The sequence below is a fragment of the Trichosurus vulpecula genome, chromosome 1, assembly GCF_011100635.1.
Source record: "Trichosurus vulpecula isolate mTriVul1 chromosome 1, mTriVul1.pri, whole genome shotgun sequence".
NCBI lineage: Eukaryota > Metazoa > Chordata > Mammalia > Diprotodontia > Phalangeridae > Trichosurus > Trichosurus vulpecula.
In genome coordinates, this window is record NC_050573.1 from 179,895,405 (window position 1) to 179,916,920 (window position 21,516).

The following is a 21,516-nucleotide window of genomic DNA, read 5'->3' on the forward strand; positions in this document are numbered from 1 at the left end:
AAAGTGTTTAAGGAAGATTAATTTGGTAACAGTGTGCAGAATGATTCAGACAAAGGAGACCAATTAGGAAGCTAGTTCAATAGTCCAGGCATGAGGTAATATAACCTGAACAAGGTTGATGGTTATGAGAATGTATTACAATAATTCATATAGTATTTCTCTAATGTTTCAAGGTTTATAAAGCACATCCCTCCTGTCAACTATGTAAATTAGAAACTACAAAAATAATTCCCATTTTGCATGTGAGGAAACTGAGAATCATAGGGGTTAAACCTATTGTCTCACACGTAGTAAACATAAGACCTAGAACATTCACCCAAGTATCTTTGTATTCTAAGTATAGGACAGTTTGTACCTCTTGCCCCATCTACTGTAAACATCGCCTAACTAGTCTTCTCTCCTGGTGTCTATCCTCCTTCCAATTTACCCTCCACACAGTTGTCAGAATAATCTGCCTGATCCTCAGGTGTGACTATGTCACTCCCCTGCTCAAAAATCTTCAATGCTTCCCTATTTCCTGAGATAAAATACAAATTCCCCATTTAAGACTTTTTACAATCCATCTCCAGCCTCGGCACACTCTATAGTACAAACCATACTACTCACTACCCCTAGAATCAAATTCCCTACTCTTCTTCCATTCATTCGCAAAAGCCTCCCTCATATATTGAATAGTAGCCTTCCTCCCACAAGGGGCTTGGAATCCTGATCTTCAAGGTTCAGCTCTAGAGTTTGTCCCTCTGGAAAGTCTGCTCTGATTCCCTGCCTCTTATGAATGTCTTCTCTATCCTCAACTTTTCCTCTAGACATTTCATCTTTCCCTCTCCCCTTTCATTGCACTTCTTTTTGGACGGATCACCACAGCACAATATAAGCTCTTCTAGGGCAGGGACTTTTTCCATTCAGTCTTTGTATCTCCAGTACCTAGACCAGTGCTATGCACACACTAACTTCCATACTTGCAGTTAATAGGTACTTGATAAATGTCTATTGAATTAATAAATCATTATTGTTATGAATTATCTTGAAATATATGAATTCGGGCTTCCACCCCCAACCTGAGCGGGGAAAATCAGGGCAAAAAGAGTTTGTACTTTTCAGGAAAGGTCAAATTTTCACTTGAACAGCCTGAGGTGAAGAGTAGTGTTACCCAGGGATATACCCAATGCGGCAGCTTTCACCTCTTCCCTTGCGGTCAATGATCTAGGCTACCACAGCTTAATGAGTCTAATAAGGGAAAGCAAAAGCAGCGAAACAACCCAAAACACCTTCAACAAGGACAGTATTGTTTATTGAGATAATAGTGTGGGAACACACATGAAGAACAGGGTAAGTATATTTGGCAGGGAGAGATGTACACTGCTGACTGGGCATCTTTTCCTTAGAATTTTATTTTTCCCCTCCAGGGGACAAGCCTGTGGCTTCCTATCTCTGCTGACAGCTGAGGATCACGATAGGGGCGGGGGTCAGTAGAGGATACTGAACCCCCTTGCCCTGTGGCAGAGGGCTGCAGGGGCGGGGTGGGTGGGTGGGGGGACTGGACTGAAAGGAGTGATTTCCTGATCTCTGCTCCAGTCCATAGATCCTTAACGGATTTTCTTTCTCTCCCTTCCCCCCATTCTCTCCTTCTCTCTGTTTCTCCCTCTTTTTTCTTTTTCCCTCTCTTTTCCCCCTCCTTCCCATCCCCCTCCCTCTCCCTTCCCATCCCCCTTCCTCCCTTCCCATCCCCCTTTCTATGTGTGAGCGCCTCTTCCTCTCCCCTCCTCCTCTTTTCCGCCTCTCTCTCCATCTCCTTCTCCCTCTCAGCTCGCCGGGCGACCCTGCTCCTTCCTCCCACATTAATGGCGGCATCTTCGGAGGATGATATAGACCGGCGGCCCATCAGGAGAGTCCGGTCCAAGAGCGATACTCCGTATCTCGCCGAGGCTAGGATCTCCTTTAACCTAGGGGCAGGTAAGAACGACCCTCTTTCCTTTTCCTTGCTCCCTTCCTCTCTCCTCCGCTCAGTCCCCCGCCCCCTCCAGTGATCTCCCACTCCTCTCCCTGCGCTGCGCTCCTCTTCCCACCCCCCGCCCCCGAACCTGCTCAGGCAGAGTGCCCTGCACTCACTCCTTCACTTACTCTCTTTGTGTCGCCGGAGTAAGAGGGTGTGTGGTGTGTGTATGTATTTGTGGAGGGGGGAGGGGGGAGAGTAGCATGTGAAATATGACATTCTCTGAAAGTGTCACACATGGCTTTTCGCACCTAGTCATATCCTCCTATAAGACAGGGGGAAAATAGTATCAGTAATAAAAATAACCTTAGAAAGGGGTTGGGGCAGTCCGTGGGTTGGGTGACAAGGGCTTTGGAGAGATCAGTTTGTGTGAGGTCTAGCATAGGGCAGAACTTGGTAACAGTTGAAACACCGCTATAGTGTTGGTCCCCTGTCTGCATGTGGGCTTTCTGAGGGATTATAATGAATGTTTCGCCAAGGAGTTTGTGGGAAAATAAGGACTCTAGCAATGGTGATGATGGCAATGATGTTTTCACTCCATGTGTAAGAGGATTTTTTTTTTGGTGATTATCACTAACCTGTGACCAAAGGGGCTTAAATGGAAATAAGTGAAAATCCTACTTGAGGCTGAGAAAGAAGGGAAGGACAGAAGAAGGAAGAGGCATGAAGAGCTGAGCAAGTTGCAAGTGCCTCCATAGAACCAGCTCAAGGTTTACCTGTGAAGCCCATCTGCTGCAGCTAGCTGTTAGCTATTGGTGCTGTTAGTACCTTACAGGTAACCTTAAGAAGCTTTTATTTAGGCTGACTTCATTGCTCTGCTTCTACCCGGTAACTTTAGGAATATTGTCCTTCTTCCCTCTCTTTAAGGACAAAATGGGGAAGTTTTTAAAAATAGCATTTATTGTAATATTGATAAAGCGATCTTCACATCTGGTTAGCTAAGTCAATAAATAAAATCTCCCACCTTGTGTTTTTATCAATGTACTGAACTTCTTTAGGGTGTAATTGGTGGTTTTCTGATCCTACATACAATTCAGCTCTTTAATGCAAGGAAAGCCTAAGAAAAAGCAACATCAGTTTTTCCAGTATACTTTAGCATTCAGTGTAATAATTAATGTAATATATACTCAAATCTTCCCTGGAGTGTTTCAGGTTGGGTTTATGATTGTTATATGTGGGATACTGTATATATATATATATATATATATATATATATATATATATATATACATACATACACCTCTCTATTAGATCATTGCTAATAAACTGTTCCTGGATCCACATAAAATTATTTTTTAAGAGAGGGAGTAAGAAAAGCAGAATGTGGGATAGCAGTTTATTATTCCTTTAATTAATTCATGTTATTCACTTGTGATGTTTATTGCTTTCAAATTAATTTTGTAGTTAAAGAGTAGGGCAGTTTTACTGACCACGGTTTATTTACTTTTCGTTGCTACTTTTCCCATGAAACAGCAATATATAGCAGTATAAAGGAACTGTAGCTCTCAATTGTCAATGAGTTAATCTGAGACCTTCCTTTACAAAATTAAGCCCAGTAACCTGAAACCATTTATTCCAATAAAATAATTTTTGCCTCCACTGCCCTTCTGTCCACCTTCAAGTGAAAAGAAGACTCACTCAGGACAATCCTCTCTTAAAACAAACAAAACAGAAGTGTTTCATTTATTCCCTTTATATTTATCTGTGCCATCAAGTATGTGTCCTGCGCTCTCTCTCTCTCTCTCTCTCTCTCTCTCTCTCTCACCTCTAAAAACTAATTAGCCAAATAAATAAATAAAGGAAAGAGGAGACTACGCTGGAGAATATTTCTATTGATAAAAGGAGGGAGCCCAATGTGCTACTGTCAAGAGCGCTGTCCCTCTTTCCATGGTGCTGAAGTGAAAGGCCTGTTGGCAATGAAGATAATTTGGAGAGCTTTGGGAGGATGGGGAGATGCCCATTCCTATTCAGTGGCAGAATTGTCATTAAATGTAGGATATCTGGGCACTGAAAATTTTCCTTTCCCTACGCACCTACATGTGGTGCCTGTTTACTATGCCTCACGCCTACTGCTCCACTGCTCAACTTTTCCATGTAGCTGTACTTTTCACTCTGGCTGTTTCCTCTCTTGGCTGTTTATATTACAGCTGGTGGCTGGTTACTTTCTTGAAAAAGTAAGCTCGTCTCACAGATGTGCCTTTCCCCTATGTTTAAAAGTAATTGTAACCCCTGGTTAAATGAAACAGCCATGTTTATCTCTTTGAGCTTCAACTTATAATTAAACTATTAGTGTTGTTATCTGTATTGCTGAAGAGTTGATATTGTACGCACTGTGTAAATTACATAATTTGAGCACAGAGAGGATTTGGTCTACTTCTCAACAATTTATAAACAATTAAGCAAGGCATCTTTTATTTGCCCCCCACCCCCGCCAAATATTTTATTGTTTAGCACTCACAGCTAAATGCTTAGTTGATTTTAGTTATTTCTGTTGGATATATCCTTCCTCACACCCATCATTTATAGATATGTCAATGATTAAAGTTTGAAATATTAGAAATATTTTCGACTCTAACTATGGTCACATTTTAATTGTCTATAAAGTGCATACAATGTAATTCTTCATAATGGTTTTCTGAATAATAACAATAATAATGATAATTATGTTTATTAATTCACACTTTTATGGCACCTTATGATTTGTAAAGTACTTTATTCACAAAAACTCTGTAATATAGGTCATATGTGTATTATTATATCCATTTTACAGAAAAGAAAATTGAGGCTTAGAGAGAATGTTCAAATAATTCACCCAAGATCAGACAACTATTAATTGGCAGAAACAAAACTCAAGCCCAAGCCTCAGGTCTTCTGACTCCAGGTCCACACATATCCAAGTGTAATTTTTAATATGATATTAAATTAGAAGTAGCACCATACCAAAAATAAGGTATGCTCCCTTTTGCCTTAAACTTCAGGCCCTACTAGCACCCACCCATCTGTATCCATAAATAATTAAAGAACATCACCAAAATATTATAATTTCCAGTATTCCCCCACAGTTCAGGAAGAGAGCAGGAATTTTACATACTTTGTGTATTTTTGGTTTCATTTCTATACGAACCTCTCTTTTGTTACTTTTGGCAGACCATATAGGTACTGCTCAAGCTCTGGAAATGTAGATGAATCATAAGAATAAATCTTTATTGTTCTAAGAAATTAACTTCATTTTTGCCCCCAAATCACTTAAAGTGATTCTTTTTTGGAAGTTTAAATGTGTACAAAAGATGTCCTGTTATTCAACAGAAGAGTATGTTCTTACTATTATTAGGAAGTGGCATTGTGTTCTCATTTAGTAATGAGAACCACTGACATTTACCATGTAAAAAACCATACTGCCTCATGAAGACATTTACTCACTTCTGTGCACCATAAACCCAGCTAAGAGGTAGATTTTGCTGCTGCTCATCTGAACTATCCAGTTAGAGAACATATGGGTCTACATAACTGAAACAAATATGACTGAAATAAAAGTCTGGTGCAGGGAAAAAGAAAGAGCATCAAGTTGATAGGTAAAAAAAAAAAAACCCAACCCTGTAGCACTTGCATTCAAAGTTCTCTCCTAAAGGTCAAAAGAGATCAGGACTGCTATTCTAGTGACCTTTGTTCCATAATCTAGGTCTGTGAATGTGTGTGTGTGTGTGTGTGTGTGTGTGTGTGTGTGTGTGTGTGTGTGTGTGTGAGGGAGGTTGGATGGAGAGATTCAATAGTGTCCAGCATTGAAAAGTGGAAGGAAATCATCCAGTGTCTTAGAAGGCTATCCTTATTGGTGTTCTTACATTATTCGGTATTAGGAGGTCCTGACATATTCATCTTCTCTAGCAGGATGAAACCTGTTCTAGTTCCGGAGGTCATCCAAGGATAGCTATTTCTGACCACCACTAGCCTCTTCCTTCCTGTTAGGGCTAGAGGCCAATGGCAGTCAGAAATGGCTCACCCTGGTTAACTGCAAGAATATCAGCCAGATAAAATTGTAAGCTGGGAACCAAAGGACCTTTATCCTGACTCTTGATTCTTGCTAAGTTAAGAAAGAAGACCCTCATTTCTCTACTGAGTTCATGATTTGAAGAAATAGCATTAAAGAATGTGACATTTCTCACCTTAGCAAACCGGCTCTTGCTGGTCCTAGGTAAAATTGTGAAATAAATGAAGTTTTTTTTCTGTATATATTTTATTTAATGTTTTAGTTTTCAACATTGATTTCCACAAGACTTTGAGTTACAAAGTTCCTCCCCATTTCTACCCTCCCCCCCATTCCAAGATGAAATATATTCTGATTGCCTCGTTCCCCAGTCAGCCCTCCCCTCTTTCACCCCATACCCCCCATCCCCTTTCCCCTTACTTTCTTGTAGGGCAGGATAGATTTCTATGCCCCATTCCATATATATCTTGTTTCCCAGCTGCATGCAAAAAAAAAATTTAATGTTTTTCAGCATCTGCTTTTAAAACTTCGAATTCCAAATTCTCTCCCCTCTTCCTTTTCTATCCACCCTCCCTAGGAAGGCAAGCAATTCAACATAGATCATACATGTATCATTATACAAAACACTTCCACAATACTCATGTTGTGAAAGGCTTTCTTTTCTGTCAACCCTTTCACTCTCTTTTCACTACTCTACCCCCCCAACCCTCCCAACCCCTCCACCCCCTCAAACTAGTGGGACACAATCTTAACTTCTCCTTGGCTGCCTATAGTTGCAAAATCATTAAACCACAGAATTGTAAAGTTGAAAGGGACCTCTGAATCTTACCCATGCCTTAAAAGTATCCCCCACTACCACGTACCCAACAAGTAAACAACTAGCCTCGGCATGAGGGGGTGGGTTGCCCCTCAAAAGCAAATCTATTCTTTCCTCTAATAAGGTTAGATTCCCCACCTGAGGGAGGCAGAAGGTATTGGAAGAGATGAGACTATGATTTAATGGCCTATGTAATTACCTTAACCTTTTTTACTTATTTGATGTGTAAGCTCTAATTCTTCAAGATTCATGGAATGGTTATCAAGAGTTTATACAACAAAAAGTCATCTTAATAAGATACTTTCTTAGTTTTTTGTCCTATGATAGTAGCAAGCAGCATTTTAAGCACCCATTGTATGCTTTGCTATGTGCTACTTGGTAGGGCTACAAGGACAAAAACCATCATATTCTCCAGGAGTTTACTTTTTATTACTTCACCTCTAATCTTTTTTTCTTCTTTTTTAAGCATCAAACTTAATTTTAGCCCAGGCTGTCATCTTGAATTTTTAGGGTTTTTTTGTTTTTTTTTTAAATCAAGATTTTTATTTTTAGTTTACAACACTCAGTTCCACATTATTTTGAGTTCCAGATTTTCTTCCCCCCCTCCTCCCTCCACGAAATGGCATGGAATCTGACATATCTTCTGCAATAACTTTGCATTAAACTTATTTACCCTATAGTCGAGTTGTAAAGAAAAATTATGACCAATGGAATGAATCATGAGAAAGAAGAAACCAAACCAAAAAAACCAAAAACAATAACAAAAGGGGAGAAAAAAAAACAAAAGAAGAAAAAAAAGAGAGCAAATAGTTTGCCTCAATCTGCATTCAGACTCCATCTTCTTTCTCTGGATGTAGATAGCTCTCTCCATCATGCGTCCTTTGGAGTCGTCTTTAAACCTTGTATTGCTGAGAAGAGCCAAGTCTATCAAGGTTAGTCATCACAGAATCAATATATCTGTGGTTGTGTATAATGTTCTCCTAGTTCTGCTCCACTCACTCAGCATTATATCATGTAGATTTTTCCAGGTTATTATGAAATCTGTATCTTCCCCATTTCTTATAGCACGACAGTATTCCATTACATTCATATACCACAACTTGTTTAGCCATTCCCCAATTTATAGGCATTCTCTTGATTTCCAATTCTTTGCTACCAGAAGAAAAATATTACTATTAACATGAAGAAAAGATGGTCCTTCCTTATGAATATTTTAGGGAAAGGGAAACTGGGTTTTCTGTTTCTTTGGAGAGGAGGTACTTTCAGAGAGGAAATGCCCTCTACCAAAACAGTTAAACAATTGCTCTATAGCTTAAGAAGATTTACCCTGGGGCACTGAGAAGTTGAGTGACTTGCTTATGGCTGGACTATGTCAGAGGTAGGACTTGTCCATAAGTCTTTCTGACATTGGCATTCTGACTCTGGTATTGCTTCTCTATCCACTTACCTCTCTATCCACTGCCTCTCCCTCTACTGACATTTAAACTCAGTCTCTTACTGTGTCATTATATAATCAAATCACATTGTATGTAAAACCATTTCAGAATAATCCAAAACAAATAAAAATGAGATGGATTAAATGACTAAATACTTCTGGAACTTTCAATCTAGGCATTATTGAATTCTTTTTAAAGCCTGTTATATTGGTTTAAAAAAATGATGTGAACAATTCAGCTCATTAAATAGAATAGTCACAGTTTGAGACAGGCTAAACATTTAAATGCTAGTTGTGTTTGCCCATATAGCCAAAGAATATGATTTCTAGGGATGGTATATGCTTGGATTATTCAGCCCATGGAGAGCAAGAGGTAATGTGGTCTAATAAATGAATGAAGCAATGGACTCAGTGCCAACAGATCAGGATTGTAGTTTTGCTATTCGCTAGCTGTGTGATCTTGGGGAAACTGCTTTCTATGTGTCAATTTCCTCATCTATAAAAACAAAGGATTAACCAGGTAATCACTATGATGCCTTACCATTGAAAAAATCCTTAAATAAATCTCACTCTCTATTCATGGAAATGTATTTGTGCTTCTGATAGGCTCTAGTTATGGCTGACTCCAGACTTTTGAGTTACTATGATAGTCCTATAAATAGCATCTACCATACAAATATTCCCAATTGTAATTAGAATTTAAATTATCTAAATCGTGTGTCAAAAATTTTGAAATGCTTCTTGCTACAGGGAGACAAATAAAATGTAAAGACCCGAAGATCTCCCTAGATGCATTCAGGCAAAAGTTAGATGATCATTTGTCAAAAATATTATAGAGGAAATCCCTTTTTGAATCAGATTGGATAGCCTTTGAGGTCCCTTCCATCTCTAAGATCTGATGATTTTATGCACCCATTGGTATATTAGTACACATGCAACATTTCTAAAACAATTCCCTTCTTCTTAATGGGAAAAAACCCATACTATTCCTGGATAGCCACAACTAGGATAGAGCCACTTGGAATACTGTGCCAGGATGCCAATATTTAAAGGTGCTGAAAGAGCTTTGAATCATAGTATCATGATCTGGAAGGAACCTCAAAGACCATGTAATCCAACCCTCTCTAGCATTGTAGAAACAACTGAGTTTAGTACCACATTAGAGTAATTAGTTAAAATAGGAAGTTACCTCCTGCCTCCCCATGGGTGCATCCCAGGTGAGTTCCTCCCTTGACTAGCTCTGTCTTGTTCTACCCAACACTTCCTTTGCTAGCCTCAAAGTCTCTTTGACTCTCTCCTTCATCACTCTTCACTATTGAATAAAGGATTAGTTTTAAGTCACTTGGCTTCCATATATTTTGTGTCCCTTGCTCCAGGTGCAAAAATTGCTAGTTACAGCTGTGTACTGAATTGTAAGAGGAAACAGGTCATTGTTTCTCTTATCCTGTTGCATAATCCATTTAAATTATCAGTATAGATAAATATGTGTATACCAAATGTTGAAGTGCAACTAAATTGAAATGTATACTTTTTGAATTTTAAATAAAAAAGTTAGCAACAGAATATTTATTATAAAATATAACTATAAATTAAAGGGGGTTTGTTTTGTTTTGTTTTTACAAAATCTATACCGAAGAGCAATCTCTGGGTCAAAATGAACGTGTGCAATATATGTATGTATATATGTATGTATGTTGCACTTGATATAGTACATTATAGAAACAGCATGGCATAGTGCAGTTAATAAATTCCAGTCCTTCCTCTGATACTACCTATGTAACAATGACGAAATCATTTAATCTCTTAGAGCTTTAGGAAACTCCCTTGGTCTTATCTACTTGCCATCAGGTTGCTGACCTACATTGGTAGAAGGAGTTCCAAAACATTGAGTTCTAGACACAGATGAAATGAATTTTCTTTTTTAGATTTGGTTATGCCTAAGATATTGCAATATTAAAGCTAATAACCATGATTAATGCTACTGACTGCCGGGATAGATACCATTCCAAATGATATCCCCATCATATACCATTACCTTTGATATTTTGAGCACCAATACTTTAAAAAATAAAGTTTGAAAAGAGCAGATGAGGTTCAGCAGCATAGACCCACCTATGTAGGAAAGCTAGTGGTTACTTCTTGAGAAATGTGTGGGCCGAGTGGGACGAAGGTAAGTAACTCCACTAAGTAGCTAATGACATGCTGAAAGTTACTCAGTGCAAAATAAGGACAGAAAATTTCCTGAGAATGGCTTTTTTCCCTTATGCTATAAAACAGAAGTTGTAAAACTACATCCCTCAACCTAAAAATGTCTTTAATTTTTAAAATACAACATTTTAAAATATTAAAAACATTTTTAGCTGATGGACACAATAAAAACAGGTAGCCATTGAATTTGGCTCTCAGGTGAAAATTTGCAGACTCCTGCTTTGTAAAGTGAGCAGAAACTATACACTTTGGAACCTATATGCTTTGTTTGTTTGTCTTTAATGAGAGCCTAAACTGCCCACTTACAAAAATAATTGTTTTTTGTTTATTTTTTAAACTATATTTTTAATTTGTGGAATAAAACGAGCATTTCTGTAACATAGTATAATTTAAAAAGATGATTGCATATGAAACTGTAAATCCATTATGTACATCATTCTGTTCCTTTCAAATACACACTATCATGTAAATTTTTTCATCCCTACCCCACCCCCAGAGATGGCTGCCATTAGACACACACACACACATACACATATATACACACATATATTTATATACACGTATATGTGTGTGCATATAAAATTATTCTATGTATCTATTTATTAGTTCTTTCTCTGGATGCGGATAAAATCTTCAGGTGTCCTTTATAGTTGTTTTTGTTTAATAGATGGCAAAACTAGATGCCTTGCACTTTAATATTTTCATACTGATAAGATTGACTTTTCCATGTTGCATTCAGTAAAGTTTAAATAAGCTCAGAAAAGTGAGCTCTTCTCATTTTAATTGCTATAATTGCAAGGCCTTTATATCACGAAGAATCTTTAAAGAAATGGTGAAATCAATTTTACAACTTTATTGAATGATGATTGCCTCTGTCCTTATGTAAGTCACCTAATTCAACTTGAATAATCAAAAATTTTTAGTTAAATTGCTTTTATATACCAGTAGGTACTTAGCTACTGGTCATACCCTGGGCATTAATGGCCATACTTACATGTCCAGAACATAATCCTACTAGCAGTAGGTTATTCAAATCCTTTCATCAAAAAGCATGAGTTTTTCTTCTGCATTCTATATTGTATTTAGGCATATCTACATGTATGGTGGCAGATAAGGATAATGATCCGGACTGAATCTGTGGTTTCATTGGTATAGAGAACTCCTAGGTGAGGACATTTATCTGCACTTTATGGTCTTAGAAAATTGCTTAGAATACTGAGAGGTTAAATAACTTAAAATGGTCATACTATCAATATGTATCAGAGGACTTGAACCAGATCTTCCTTGTTTTGAGGCTGGCCTTCTAAATACTCACTACACAATACTACTCTTTCCTGATATCTATTATATGTTCTTCCTAAATAATTTTTATTTTACCTTATAATCAACTCATCATCTGAAGTCCTCTACATAACAACCTAACTATAATGACGGCTCAGTCTCCATCTCCACTAATTGCATTGACATATAAATGGACCACGATTAATCAGTTTAAACTAAAGTCAATGTTTGACTAGTTTAGAAATGCTCCTCTATAGGCATATAGAAACTGTTTCTCCAACTCTGTTTATCCCCCATGTTTGCAGATAGAGCAGGAGAATGAGATTTTATGAATGGGCATTGGCACAGTCAACTCTAATGAAAGACATAGCAAGGGGTAGGGCTGAGGAAATGTATTACGCTGGCAGCTTATTCTCTAGGCATCTGCTCTAAATGTCTTTGCTCAGGTGTGGGAACTTTTCCTGCCTTCAAGAAGCAGTCTGCAGGGGAAGGCCAATTCTGGCATCTTTAGCTAGGACTGCTACCATGTCTGGTCATCAAGCTAAGATAAGAGAGAAAATATAAAAAAAGTAGAGAGCATGTAGGGGTAGGTGAATCAGGATACATACAGGGCATACATCTGTGTGACTACAAATTTGGCTCATTGTACTTCTATGTTCTACCATATGCTTATTTCATTTTATTGAATGTTCTATACACTAGGACAATGGGATAAACAGCTACAAATCTGAGAACATTCACACAAGGAGCTAATTCCTCTGGTGCTTAATTGCACTACTTTCTTTGCCAGGCTACAATATGAATAAAAGTAGTCTCACTTTCTCTTCCAAAAGATGAAGATAAGCCAGCTTCATTGTGAGTGGGTCAAACAGGGAAGAAAAGAGGCTTCCACAGAGAATGATCCATCCTCTGAGGTGGAATTCATGAGTTGGCCAATGAAATCTTTGATAAGGAGTCAGATGGGTGTGAAAAGAATCACCTATTAGCAATCTGCTTGGTGGTAGGGGGGCAGGGAGCTACGATTTTATTTTTACATTGATAAAATTTCCACAAAGACCTTGTTGATTCTTTCTTATCTTTTGGTTTTTAAGAAAAACTTTTAATTCTTCCACGATAAGAAGTTAACCCCAATAGAAAGAGTTTAAGTACTAGAGTAATCTTTAAAGATTTTCCTCAAGCACAAAGGACAGAAAGGTTATAGTGTCTATAATCCTAGGACAATATTTTTTCTATGAACTCATTAAAGATCCAACTTAGATGAATGACTCAGAAAGAAAGAAAAACCTTGGAATTGACAAATTTATTACTTTAGATTCTATTTATGCTTCAATTATCATATACTTTCACTGCTTAAAATAGATTTCTTTAGTAGGCATTGCCCTTACTGAGCGAAGGTCATATGCTTGAATTTTGCAAGTATTTATAATTCCACAAATATTGAATTTCATAAAAAGTACCTGTCTCTTGCTTTATAATTGTATGTGGATAGTCTTTAAGAGGCAAAAGGGAAAAACAATGTGGTATAGTGGTGTAGAGAGCTGCTCTCAGCATCACGAAGATGTGGGTTCAAGTCCAGCCTATAACACATTCTGTCTGTGTGACCGTGAGCAAGTCTCTTCATTTCTTAATGCTCCCAGGGAATTCTCTCCAAGACTCTTAAGTTGTAGAGATCTTCATTGCTAGACATTCCTAACAGAAGCCCTCAACCAATGAAATCACAAGTTAAGCCAAAAATGAATTGCTCTTCACACTAGCATTCCATAGTAATTAATGATTTTACTACCAGTTGGCACCTCATTATATGGGACATTAGCTAGACTTGCCTTTAACTAAAGTTCTATACAAGGTCAAACTATATGAAGGGATCTCATTGTACTTGGTACTGAGGAGAAGACTACTTTTTTTGACTTATGGTAGGCAATACCTGAATAGTAGGACAGAGCCTCAGTCCTTGGTGGTGAGATACTTAAAACACACCCCCAATGGAACAGTCACTATCTGGTGAGCTTCATCACCTCCCGTTTCAACACAATAGAGTTTGCATAATTGGGAAGCCAGCTGCTATATTCTAACTCTACAATTTGAACAGCTGTGTGCTCCAGAGAATTTTTTTTTTGGCCCAACTATGTTTAATTAAGATTCAATGGTCACAGAAACTGTTACAGATCATCTACTGAGTTTTAGAAGAGACCAAAATCTATCTCATATAACATTAGGGATCCTTGAAACATTGACCTTAAGAAGCAGTTATTTAAAGATGTCTTCTTAGCTTTTAAGTAAATAGAGCTACTAATACCATTACAATGCAAGATCTGACCATGTGTGTTTAGCATTTAACTTGCATTGAAATACAACCAATGGCAGAGAAAGTCTCTACCCTGACATCCATTTGTTTGGATTGGACATATGGTTTCATTGTCATGAGATACTCCCTCGAACAATGCAGATCTGAACCCTTTCTACATTAGTGTTAGATAGTTGCCAGGGGACACTGAAAGGTCACTTACCCAGAGTCATGCAGCCAGAATATGTCAGAGACAGGGCTTGAACCTAGATCTTCCGGACACCAAGGTCAGCTCTCCAGCTACCGCATGCTCCTTATTTGTTGTGATATTTTGACAGCTAGAAGTTGTGAAATAAAACAACAACAGCCAGGGAAAACATGAGAATCAGTTACTTCTGTTGATGTTTCGGATTTAGCATTTTCAGAAATACTCAGAAATATCCATGTTTTTGTTCTAAAGGGAAAGTTTTTAGTTGATGTTTTACTCAAAAGCTGAGCCTGGAACCATGACAGATATTGCCTACCACAGCAAATTTCAGTTAATCACTATGTTCCTATTATACATAATTTATGATACAATATGATTTTATGAGTGTATTTTGCAGTACTTTGACATAAAGAGACATTTGCTTAATAGTTTATAAGCAAATTAACCACTTGATACATTATTAAAACTGCCCAAAACTTCAGGATGGCTAAATTTTTTCCTAGTTAAAGAATGCCTGGAGTAGCTTCTATTTTTTCTTCTCAAATAAGAAGTCCATTTGCATTTTGTAGAAATAAATCATTACTGATGTTTTGGAAATTTTAGTAGATACTGGTCCCAGCTCCCCATGGAGAACTATATTTATCACCCACCACAGTGTTTTGCAACAACTTCATGATATTGTCAGGCATAAATGCAACTGATGTTTGTGTTTTTGTTCAGTTAATTAGAAAAAATCTTCCTCACATGCCAGAGTTAATTTGCATACTTGCATCTGCATGACCATTAATATCCTTTCATTTCTCCTAAATGGCATTTGCATCCTTGGAAACAAAAGGTTTGTTCCTTTTTTGCCAAACTAACAAAACAAGAGCCTAATCTTGTCACCATTTTGCTTATAAAGTATTTGTTAAATACCAGTTTTGTGTATAAGTCAACAGCAGTTTGAAGACTGCTATAAAAATAACATAGACCTGAGCTAAAATAATCCCAAATCAAGCTTTAAACTTACCTCATTGGGCCTCTATGCAGCAGCTCACGTAATAGAATGTTGAGGATTACTTTCTATGGCATTGCTCCCTCATAAAGACCTATATCATCTATAGAATCTTTTCATAAACTCAATTATGTGAACAATTCCACAGAGTTATTGTCTCTCATATCTTTATTCCATCTTCTCTCCTGTTCCACATTATAAAAGATAATTTAGTAGAAACACTGGTGTGGAAAGGTAACAAAGACTGTATTTAAATAGCACTGAAAAGTCTGTCATGTTCATCCAATCATGAACAATTTTAATTTTGTCTTATTGCCATGCTGACTAGTTAGTATGTTATAGGTGGTTTGTCATACAAAAAAACCCTTTAAGTTGGTCCTAGATGTCATTCTGTGAGTATACTTTCTGTGTTTTTCACACCTATTTTTTCTAAAATATGGTAAAAATTTATAAAATTAATTCTATAATCATTTGAGTTTTGATAATCTCATCCCTTCTATCACTGTTCATTTATACAGCAAGACCTTTGAGGGGAGCAGTAAAAGTGTAGGAAGGAAAGAGTGTTCTCTTTCAACATGCCAGTGATTAAACCCTATAAAATAAAAATTCCCTTGAAAAATTTCATTATGAAGATTAGGATTTTTGAAATCTTGTCTAAAGATTCAGAATAGGAAAAAATTCTTATTAGTCAATCAATTTATCAACAAGTGTTTATTAAGCAACCACTATGTGACAGGTACTCCACTAAGCCCCGGAACCATAAAGAAATATAAAAATGTAAAAAACAAACAAAGAAATAACAAAAACCAGTCCCCACTCTCAAGGAGCATGCAATCTAATAAGGAAAGAACAAGCAAATGATTATGTAAAAACAAGATATATATGGGAAAATTGGATGATAAATCCTTAGTGCTACAATAAGAAAGAACTTCAGTAGAAGCATTTGTAAGAGTGGCAAGTGTCAACCTAAGAAGTTCAAAATTTTCTTTTTGTAATCTTGAGAACATGGACATTTTTTGACAGTTAAGATGAGGTAGGCTGAATATAAATTAAATGCTTTTATCGAATCTCACTAAGAATGAGAGATTAGACCTTGTTACATGGTTAGATGTACTTTTGAAGTTTAAAAAATATGAAGATTGTGTTCCTGACAGTCATAATAAATAATTTTTACATGGCATCTTTCAGAAACCTATGTATATTTTGAAATTATATTTCAAAAAGCTTTTAAATTTATTTATAAAAGTCTAGTGAATACCTAGTTGCATTAAATAGGAGTAAAGAAATAGAGTAGGTAGATGGGTGAAAGATTTTAGCCATAAAACCAGGATTTGATGAGGAATTTTGAATGGATAGGAAAGAAATTGGAGATATGCTGCAGTCTATTTGTACCTACCATATATATCTTCATTGAACTTGGGAAATCAATATTTTGTTTCTTTAGAGATTGTGGTGGCCCAAAATTTACAAACATACAGCTTTAATCAGAGAATATTTTTGTCTAAAATCAAGGTGGAGTTTTGTGCCAGGAAGTAATTTGGCTTCATTACCCTTAGGGAAAAAATGTTTTAAAAATACCTAGAAAAAAGCCAATTAACTAACCAGGTGATGGTAATACAAATATAAGGAATGAAACAGACTTCACGCGCAAGGATCTTACATTCTTATAGGGGAGACCACAAGTACATATTAAAAATAATGCAGAAATACCAAGACAAATATATCCAAAATAGTTAAATACAGGGTAATTTGAGACGAAAGACATTAACAATTGAAGGCCTCAGGAAAGACTTTCTAGCATGGTGGGAGGATCTCTTTGAAAGATCCATGGAATAACAGGTCAATAATTTCATGCAAAGGCATCGAAAGGATTATAATCTATTGTAACACCCGTATTAATGGGTTCACAAGTTCATTTAAGTATTTTATGCACTAAAGGCATGAAATAATGATTATCTTTTAATGCTTTCTAGGCAGATAAAGTAGCAGAAAGGTCTGCATTAAATCTCTGTCATTTAGTTTTAATAAAACATCTAAGTAGTCTTTGGTAAATAGGAATAAAAGACTTAAGAAGGACTAACATATATGAATATAATTTATCCTAGAGACTTAGGAAGTCTTAATTCTATATTGTTTGGATTCTTATGTGCTATTATTTTGGAATGAATACATTAATTTGTCATAACCTATCTGGAACAATGAAATTAGGTGACTGGGCTAGATGATCTCTAAAGTTCTTTCCAAATCAAAGAGTATTTTATGTCTACAGGAGCAACACCAGCTTATGTTTATAGTAGGGGCAGCTAGGTATCAAAGTGGATAGAGCTCTAGACATTGGCTCAGGATCACTTGAGGTCAGCTCCCACTTTAGACCCCTTACTAGCTGTGTGGTTTTAGGTAAGTCACTCGATTTTTGCAGCCCTAATTTCCTTATTTGTAAAATGTGACATAGGAATGGTATGACCTCCCAGGGCTGTTGTGAAGATTAAATGAGATGTTTTATTTATTTATTTATTTATTCATTCATTCATTCATTCATTTATTTATTTTGCAGCATGCTCTGTAAACTTTGAAGCAATACATGAATGCTAGTTATCATTATTAGATAGCATGTTCATGCTTCTAAGTCTCTTTTGAGCTCTAAATAATGGCCTTTATTTTCTTTCTTCTTTTCTTAAACATTTTAATTTATTTTTTAAGAATTATTTTCTTTTTAAATTTTGAGTTCCAAATTCTCTCCTTCCATCCAACCACCTCCCACATCCCCTGAGAAGGCAAGCAATATGATCTCAATTATACATATGAAATCATGCAAAACATATTTCCATATTAGAATGGCCTTATTTTCAAATGTGGCTGGTTTTAGTGTCTTTACAACCTTCTTGTTAAGCTGACTATATAGCCTCATGCCTTATATTATATTACCCTATATTATAACTACAGCTATTTTTAAAATATAGTGACCTACATATAAAGGAGCTACATAGAATAACAAAGGTATCACTGAGACTTAATAGTATGTGATTCATGACTACAACATGGCAATGAAAAGATATACCTAATATAAAACAAGAGATTGTATAAACGATGAAATAGAACAACATAACATATCAATAAAACACATTTCAGTACGGAAATCCATGAACCAGAGAGGGAGGACTCGGTGCAGAGCAACAGAATTGATATTATGGTAAGATTATATTCGAGTCCATTGGCCAGAAGGAAGAAATGAGTGAGTCACAGAAGGATATTTTAAAGCTCATACAGAAGTGAGACACAAGAGTTAGGGAGACTTCAATCATTTAGACAAATTCCGGAGGTTTTCCTCTACTGAGATATTTGACAGGCCTCACTAATCAGTTTGTCCTTTCAGAAAGCAGAGGTGACCAGCAGAAATATACTTTCATAGCTCATGGTAGGTAACCAATAAACAAGAATTAATTCCTAAAGAGAAATGAAACTGGCACCTTGAAATGTAGTATACACACTGTCTTAGATTTTGTGCTAGGCAACTGCCAGACAGTCTGACATTAGATTTTGGTAATACAGATTTCTGACAGTTCAAAGAAGGGATAGGTTTCATGCTTACAATTCTGTAAGAAAAGTATTTTCAAAAGGTGTATAATGATCTCAGGGATAACTAGGTGGTGCAGTAGATAGAGTGCCAGGCCTGGCGTTCAAATCTGGTCTCAGACAGTTACTAGCTATGTGGCCCTGGGGCAAGTCACTTAACTCAGTTTGCCTCAGTTTCCTCATATGTAAAATGAGCTGGAGAAGGAAATGGCAAACTGCTCCAGTATCTTTGCCCAGAAAACCCCAAATGGGGTCGCAAAAAGTAGGACATGACTGAAAATGACAAAACAACAAAAATGTAATGATCTAAAGAATGAAACTTTGATGGCACAATCACAAATTATTCTAACAAGGAAGATAAAATGGAATTATTAAAATAAAGAGATGTAGCTGCATAGAAAATTGACTGCTCCGATTATATATTTTTGAAGATTGTTGTTCAGCTATTTTTCAGTCATATCCAACTCTTCATGACACCATTTGGGATTGTCTTGGCATAGGTGCTAGGGTGGTTTTCCATTACCTTCTCCAGTTCATTTTATAGTGAAGAAACTGGGGGAAACAGGGTAAGTGACTTGCCCATGGTTATATAGCTAGTAAGTATCTGAGGACAGCTTTGGACTCAGAAAGATGATTTTTCCCGTCTTCAGGTCTGCGATTCTATCCACTACTCCACCTAGCTGCCTAATGATAATAATAATAACAATAATATTCCTAATAGCAATCTTTTCAAATACTGGACCAGGGATAGGGAAGCTGAGGCCTTGGGCCCACATGTGGCCTTCTAGGTCCTTGGGTATAGCCTTTTGACTGAGTCCAAGTTTAACAGAACAAATACTTTTTTTAAGAGGATTTGTTCAGTGAAGTTTGGCTTCAGGCAACATTTGAGGACCTAGAGGGCCACATGTGGCTTCTAGGGTAGAGGTTCCCCATCTCTGTACTAGGTCTTCCCAACTTACCCAGGCTGAAGGTGTAAGGCCTGCTCACAGGCCAAATCCTACCAGTGATCAGCATGGGAGCTTTGATCTGTTTCATTTTCACCCTGTAACAGTTCATCCTTCTATAGGCAACCTGATGTTCCCGACTCCCAAGGGTTAACTTGTACTTAGGCTGAGCTTAGTGCAGACAACAATTGGTGTTACAACTTGCTCCAGAGCTCTGGAGATCTGTCAGTCTCCCCAGTAGCTAGGATTACAAAGGTCTGCCACAACCCTCAACATTCAGATTAGATTTTTAAAAGGCATATTCAGAAGGTGATAGTATAAGCAGGTAATTGAGGATAAATACAAAGGAGTGATATGGTCTTGTGAGAATCGCAGCATCATAAGTATCAGAATAAGTTGATATAAGCAATGAATGTTAATGACGATAATTTTTTCTCCTTTTTTAATCTATGGGGAGGAACAGAAACACATCAAAGGAGAGATAGACTTGTACTTTGGGGTGAATGGGATAGTGATAAGAGATAACAGAGAGAATGTAGCACTGCTTACGTAGTACTTTGCCTTTATTTTCTCTGCCAAGATAATGATCTTTATTCAGAGAGGTAAAACCAGACCAATTAGAAAAAGTTGTTAAAATCGGGATAAAAAAGACCTCAATGGGCTACGATGGGCCAAATCTAATAAGATGATACTTAATGGGGACAAATGTTAAATCCTATACTTGGATTTTTTAAATAATCAATTGTTACATATAGAGAAGCAGAAAATATGACTGGAAAATATTTAATGTGAAAAAAGCCTAGGGGTTTTAGTAGTCTACAAGTTCTAAGCCGTTACTAATGGGGTATAGCAGCCAAAAAAAAGCTAGTGTAATCTCTCTTCTCTCACTGCTAGCAAGCAAACTCTCTCTCCCAAAGTAACCTGGCAATAACTCTGTACTTGTCAGCCTTGGAGATGTCTGGGGCACTGAGCAGTTAACTGACTTGTTTAGGGTCACAAAGACAATCTTTGTAAAAGGCAGGAATCAAACACAGCGCTTCCTGACTTTCTGGAACTATCCAATCTGTCTCTCTATAATATTAGGGTGACATAACAGAATGAAACTATCTAGAATGAGGAAGGCCAGACTCTGTACTCTGTCCTGCTCAGACCTCATCTAGAGTATCATGTTTGGCTTTTAGTGCCACAAGCTAGAAAAAAACTTTCCTAAGCTGGAGAGCATTCAGAGGATGGTGACGGGGTTGGAAATCAGGCTATTTGAGGAGTAATTAAGTGACCTTAGGAGACTAAACCTAGAGAAAAGAAGAAAAGACTTATGAAAGATGTAACACATGCTGCGTGGCCATAGGTATGGAACAGAAGTTGCAGAGAGGCCTATGAAGTAAAACAATTCTGACAATTTGAGCTGTCCAAAAAATAGGATGGGCTGCCTCAGAAAATGACAAGTTCAACATTTCTGGAGGTTTGAGACTAGAGTCCAGAGTACCACTTGTTAGTGATATGAAGGAAATTCCTGCTCAGGTATAAACTAGGTAATTTCCCAAGTCCCTTCCAACTCTTGAGATTCGAACTTAGAACTTAGAGTTTGCAAAGCCTTTTCTTTAAAATAAGACTGAGAACAAATGATACAACAGTTATTATCTCATTTTAAAGATAAATTAAGTGACTTTCCCCAGCTCCTGCAGCTAGTAAGTTTTGAATCAAAGTATAATATCACCTATCCCAATGATCTTGCCACTGTTTTTAGTTATTGTCTCGTTTGAGAAGCTAGCATGGATCACAGAATGCTTTATCAAA

The 21,516-nt window shown here is 37.0% G+C and overlaps 1 protein-coding gene across 1 annotated transcript in view; it reads left to right on the plus strand.

Annotated features, from left to right (window-relative positions):
* LOC118835462 (phosphatase and actin regulator 1-like) overlaps nt 1-21,516 on the plus strand; it is an 80,182-nt gene that overhangs the window by 25,107 nt on the left and 33,559 nt on the right. The window contains exon 3 of the mRNA XM_036742650.1: nt 1,807-1,953. Within this exon, the coding sequence (XP_036598545.1) occupies nt 1,807-1,953 (147 nt within the window). The remainder of the gene's footprint in view (nt 1-1,806; nt 1,954-21,516) is intronic.